The 6,131-nt window shown below is 58.6% G+C and overlaps 1 protein-coding gene across 1 annotated transcript; it reads right to left on the bottom strand.

The window, feature by feature from the left end:
• Positions 1–2,751: 2,751 nt before the first annotated feature.
• HOXB5 (homeobox B5) lies at positions 2,752–4,214 on the bottom strand. The gene is made up of 2 exons (XM_077776872.1): positions 3,653–4,214; positions 2,752–2,939 (listed from the first exon to the last, which is right to left on the bottom strand). The coding sequence occupies exons 1-2, from the start codon at positions 4,212–4,214 to the stop codon at positions 2,752–2,754; spliced, it is 750 nt and encodes a 249-aa protein (XP_077632998.1).
• Between the last annotated feature and the right edge of the window lie 1,917 nt (positions 4,215–6,131).

Genomic DNA, 6,131 nt, shown 5'->3' with positions numbered 1-6,131 from the left:
CCCCCACAGCTGGGGTCTGTGTTCTGGAGCAAGTCTTATTTACGGAGGGACTGCCAGGCATCTACTTCAACACCTAACTCCTCCAGGCAAGGAAAGAAGCTCTCCCCTTCCCCCACGACTGGCCAGGAATTAGGTTTGGAATCTGAGGGGATTGTGCCCCTCTGACCCTACTGAGAGCCGCGCAGAAGGGTCGGCCTGGAATGAACAGGCCAAAGCTGGGTGCAAACGCGCCGCGCTCCCCATCCTGAGGAAGCCCCTCCACCAGGCCACGGAGAAATGGGAGGCACCCCCCTATCACAGGGTTCAAAAATCCGAAAGCCAGAGAGAGCCCCAGTGCAAGGCAGCCCAGAGCAGCTACGCTAGCCTTCCGGGTGCTTTTTCTCAGCTCAGATGTATCCAGATAAAAGTGCCCAGCCGCGCGCCCCCACACACCCCTGACAAATGAATGTCATAAAGTTTCTTTCCTGGGGGTGGGGAGATGTCTGTCTGAAGGTATCCAACAGTGAAGTGGCCCCCCACGAGGGGCCCTTCCTTCAGGAGTACACACCCTTCCCTCCTGCCCCCTAAATTTCCACTGAGGGAGCCCACACAAGCCCCTTTCCCCACAAAGAGTCAGACACTCCTACGAATAAAAACCAGGCACCCCAACCGCTGAGGCCTCAGGGAACCCAGCGCCCCCACTTCAGACACCCAGCCTGTCAGAACTTGGTACAAAAACACAGACCGAATTCCGCTCCCCCCTCCCCAGTTTATTATCTTACAGCCCTGCTGCCCAAGGCAAGATTTCCTTTCCCACTCCCAAGCCCCCAAAATTGCGAGGGGAGAAAGCGAAAGCTGGAAGCCACTTACCGCCGGAGCGCAGGGCCTGGCTGCCGCCACCGCCTTCTGGGCTGGGAGAGCGCTCACCTACCTCTGCCCCCTTCCCCACCACAGCGAGCAGTTAAAGTGTCACTTAACATTCTGGAGAATGTGAAATATACCGCGCGGTGTCAACTCCCCAAAACCATAAAACTAACTTTATGGACCTCACGTGACTTTCTCGAGCCAGTGAGGGGTATCTGTCTGACTTCTCGGCGATTTTTACGATCTAACTTCGAGATAAAACCCCTATCCATTTGACATCTAAATGTCATAGCGACTTTTGGGATAGTTTGCTATGGACAAAGGGGGACAAAGTCAAGGGGTGAGGGGGAAGGAGGGCCCAGTAGAGCCTCTACGACCCTTGGCTGCCTCCTCGCCAGCTCCCCCTCCCCCCCCAAGTCCTGTAAGAAGTTGGGCCAAGCTGGAAGGGATTGACCGGGTAAGTGTCCAGACTTGACTCTTGTACTCAGGGTGGAGGCGGACTTGGATGGAGGAGGACTGGGCCCTAACCCTGGGCCACTGGGACTGGCAGGGGGAACCAGGGGTCTTTCAGGAGGGACCCCAACTCCCAATCAAGAAGGAAGGTCAGTTGGGCCCCTGGAGAGAGGGAGCCCTTGACAAGCACAGAGAAGACTGAGGTTGTGAGGAAGCCTTTGAAACTGAGCTGATTATTATTATTTTGTCTTAGTGGGTGGCAGAGGTGAACTGGGATTTGGGCCAGGGGCCAGGGGGTCTGGGCAGGCCCCAACCACTCCCACAAGGCCAGGAGCCTCCTGCCAGGACTTAGGCCTAACCTGCTTTCCCTGAAGAGGTTTCTAGAGGCTTTTCTGGCTGGCTGGTGGAAGGCCAGGGTGGAGTCCAGCTCAGCCTGTCCCTTACCCCAGCCCCACGTGGGATTTCTGGGCCTCCCAGTCCCCCAGATGCGAAAGCCTATGCCCTGGCCCAAGCCCCGCTCACCAAGCCAGGGGTGTAGGTGGCTGAGAGAGGCTGCTGGTGGGCACCCTGTTTTCCCTTCCCTACACCCCAGATCTGTCAAGAATGGTCTAGGGTGTGCCCAGTGATGGGAGAGGCAGCTCCCCAGAGAAAAGACAAGTAGAAGGGCAGTGGAGCAGGGGAAACATTTATTTGACTTCAAGGAAAGCTACAAACAAATACCAAAAGCGAATCACTGAGACAGGCCCGGCAAAGGCAAAGACAGATTTCACACGTNGGGGGGGGGGGGGGAGGGGAGGGCTCTGACCCAGACTCTCCCCATATTTACAAGCTTTGGGCCCTCTACTCCAGACCCACGGACTCACAGAGAAATACACGAGAGACATTTTACACTGAGGATTATTTTTTGTTCCCGTACACTCCCAGGCCAGGCCTTGTGGGGCCTACCCAGGCGGCAGGAACCCTACTCTCACGGTTTACCTTCCCTCTTCTCCACATCAGCCTCTTTGGTGCCCCCAGCCCCCTTCCCACCCTAGGACCAAGCTCCTGGGAGACTTGGGCCTGGGGAGTGGGGAGGGAGGAGGAGGAAGGTGGAAAGAGACAGTCATGGACTCCATCGCGGAGGCCAGCTCAGCTGGGCCGTGGCGCGACACCACCCCACCTCAACTGCTGCCCCTTTAGAGAAGTTTCAAGCTGAAACTCAAAACACAGCGATCATCCTTTTATAAATAAGTTAGAAGAACACAGATGGGGAGGGGAAAGTTCACATTAAACATGCGAGTTTCTTTCTTTCCTGGGGGAAGGAGCGCAACCACAGACACGAACATTCAGAAACACTGGCGGATTTGGGGTGAGTGGCGGGGAGTGGGGAGCATGGAGGGGAAATAATAATTATCATTATTATTAACAATAATAACAAGATTAACCAGTCCGGGAGACAGGGAGCCACAGGGAGACCTAAGANTTCATGCGCCGGTTCTGGAACCAGATCTTGATCTGGCGCTCGGACAGGCAGAGCGCGTGGGCGATCTCGATGCGCCGCCGCCGCGTCAGGTAGCGGTTGAAGTGGAACTCCTTCTCCAGCTCCAGCGTCTGGTAGCGGGTGTACGCGGTCCGGGCCCTTTTCCCGTCCGGCCCGGTCATATCTGGAGCAGACAGAGTAGAGCCGAGAGGCACTGTTATTCCGGTTCCGGGAGGGGGGCCCTGGATGGGAGAGGGGCGTGGAGCAGGACCCAGGCGTCCGTGGCACCCAGCTCGCCGCAGCTCCAATCCTCCCCGCTCCAGACGCCCGGCATCCGAGATCTCGCTTCTGCACCCCCTTCTCCTGCAGCCCCCACTTCTGCCGGCAGTGAATGCGCCCGGCTTTGTCTCTTGCTCCCTCCCTGTGCCTCACCCTTCGCTGGGCTCAGGCGGCCGCTCGCCCCGAGAGGGAGCAGAGCGGCTGCACTTTTGCCCTGGAAAGCTCGTTTTTACTGCTCGTCCCCTCCTTTGCAGCCTCAAAATTTCGGGGGTCGGCAGGACCCTTCCCCACGTTCCATAAACCCCATCCTTCATCCTAGAGCGAGTGCAGCTAGCTGGGCGAATAAAACCGTAGCCGAATCTGGAGACAAATGATTAAAAATACTCCTCCCCAGCTAAAGACCTAGCTAGACCTGCTTTGGCTCTATCCCCCCAAGCTGTGAAGACCCTCTTAAAGACTTCTCCCCCTCTGGTTAAAAAAATAATAAATCTATATTTGAGGAAAAGCCAAGCTCTCCTCGCCTCCCCCCCCCCCACCTCCCCAAACGCAGAGAAGGAAAGCCGGGAAGACAGAGAAAAAAAAAAAAAAAAAAAAGGGGGGAGCGAAAGCGAGAATTACCATGGCTGATGTGAAGCTTCCTCATCCAGGGGAATATCTGCGGAGTCTGCCCCTCGGGCGCGGCTGTGGAGGTGGCCATGGGCTCTGGCTGTGCCCGAGCTAGGCTCGGGCTGCTTAGCTGGCTCGCCGCTTCCTCAGGCTCCGAGGATGCGCTGGCCTCGTCTATTTCGGTGAAATTGGCGCTGGAGCTGGCCGGGGTCGCCTGGTCGGAGGGGGACGAAGCGGAGGGCTTGGCGCTGTGGCTGTCGCCGTTGGTGCAGGGCAGGGACTCGGGCGAGGACAGGGAGCAGCTCGACGCCGCCTGCCTGAAGCGGGGCTCCTGGGCGGGCGCGGGGAAGGCGCGCGAGCTCTCGCCCACCGCCCCAAAGTGGCTGGAGGAGGCCGAGGAGCGGTTGACGCTGAGGTCCATCCCATTGTAATTGTAGCCGTAAGAGCCGGTGTGCATGGCAGCGGGATCCCTGTAAGAGCCGCTCAGAGAGCTGCCACTGCCATAATTTAGCAACTGATAGTCCGGGCCATTTGGATAACGCCCCGAGAAGGAGTTTACAAAGTACGAGCTCATTTGGGTGATTTTGGAGGGCTTGATTTGTGGATCGTGGTCGTTATAACCCTGTGCTTCACGATTTATGATGTATTAATGAATTATAGCGATGCACTGTACTTCGTTTTGCTATGTATGCGGCCAAATATGGGGGGGGTTGGAAGGGGGGATGGGGGGGCGTTAGGGAATCACGTGCTTTTGTTGACCAGTCGTAAATTCTCGCTGATGACCTCAAGAGGTAATTCATGCTCTATGGTTACAAATAATGACGATCCGAGAATCGTTAGGGCCGATTCAATGCGAGCCTCCGAGAGAGGGGGAAAAAAGGAGAAGGGGGAGAAACAGGGAGAAGGTTGGCGGCGGCCTCTGAGCAGAGCGCGCCNCGGCTGCCTCCCTGCTGGCTCCCGGCAACCGCCGGGCGAGAAAAGAAACCCTGGCCCGGCTCACCCGCAGAGTTGAGTCTTTTAGAGGGGGGGACCCAGTTGAGCCTTTACCCACTTTCTTGGAAGTGGGGTTAGACTACTGGTATCCTTCTCCTTGCCATTATTATTATTATTATTTTCACTCTGGATGAGATGATCAAAAACTGAGTTGCTTTTCCCTCCTGTGGGCTTTGCAAGTCTCCGAGTTGGGGACGGAAATGGGGGGGGGGCGGAGGGTTAGAAGATGTGTGAAAAACAATTATTGCAATGCGTTTCCCCGCGAGCTCAGACCCGCCAGCTTCCTGCCGGGACTGCTGTGTCCCATGCATAGCGTCCAGGCGGAGCTGGCAGCGCTGGGCCGAGGGTTCCACGGAGCCGCTTTCACTTCTGTGCCCTTTAGAAGTTTGGGATCCTCCTCCTGACTTCCTCCCCATCCTTAGCCCAGGCCCGGAGAATGGCAAAGCGGGACAGGGACCCCGGAGGACGAAGAGTGCTGGTGCTGAGCGGCCTGGTTCAGGGGAAACCAGTGGCAGCGACAGACTAGGTGGCCGGGGTTTGGGGTTCTGAGAGTTCGGGATCAAGGCAAGACCCTTTCACCCCGTCACCAGATTCCCGGCTATTGCATTGGGAGGCGCCACTGAAGGCCCCTTGCTGGCATCTGGGTAGTTTCAGAACGTGCTCGGCGGCCCACATCTTCCCTGGAAAGGGGTTCCGAGGACCAGCGGCGCCTTGCTGAGCACGCTGGGCGGCCGGAGACCGCCGCAGCTGGGCCCCTTCTGCCTGGTGACTATTTTCTTTAAAAATAAAAAAGGGAGAGAAGGGGAGGAGGAAGAAAGGAAAACAGTGTCCGCTGCTTGCCGCCTGGGTGAGGGTGAGGGTGGGGGTGGGGAGAGGATGGGTCGTTTTTTTGGTTGAGAGGGTGAGACCACAATGCCCCATCACCTGGCCTCCTGCCCTCAAGTCTCCAAGGAGCAGGGAGAAGTCGCGCCCCCCACCCCACGCCCGCCGGCGGCGCGGCCTCGACTGCCCCTACTTGTCAATGAGCTCCTGCTAGAGGCAGGAAGGGGCTCCTGGAGCCTTCAGCTGCGCGCGGAGAGACACCCGGTGGCCCCGATTTTGGTCTCCAGAGCCACAGGCCGGGAGCCCAGGGCCGAGGCCGGCGGAGAGCAGGCCATGCGGGCAGGCCGAAGGCGCCGGGCCTCGCGAGCGTGAGGACAGAGGCGCTGCCGAGAAGCCAGGCCCTCCTGGCTGTCTCTGCAGGGGCTCCGGGGCTCGGGGCCTCGGTCGCGTCCCTCGTGCCGCGGACCAACGAGGAATAAGAGGGATAAGAGGGGAAGCGGCCCTTCTCCGTCCCCCAAGTGTGCACCGGGAGAGGCCGTCCTGAGCCTCCGCACTGGCGAGGCGCGCGCGGGCGCCTGGGCGGGACCGCTCCGGCCTTTATCTCCGCTGTAACTTCCGAGTCGTGTCGGGCCCGCCGGGGCCGACCGGGGCTCCAGCCTTCGCTGCGGAGTTTCCG

Source organism: Crocuta crocuta, unplaced genomic scaffold (genome assembly GCF_008692635.1).
Source record: "Crocuta crocuta isolate KB4526 unplaced genomic scaffold, BGI_CrCroc_1.0 scaffold352, whole genome shotgun sequence".
Taxonomy (NCBI): domain Eukaryota; kingdom Metazoa; phylum Chordata; class Mammalia; order Carnivora; family Hyaenidae; genus Crocuta; species Crocuta crocuta.
The sequence above is the reverse complement of the archived record's forward strand: the minus strand, read 5'-3'. Positions and strand labels throughout refer to the sequence as shown.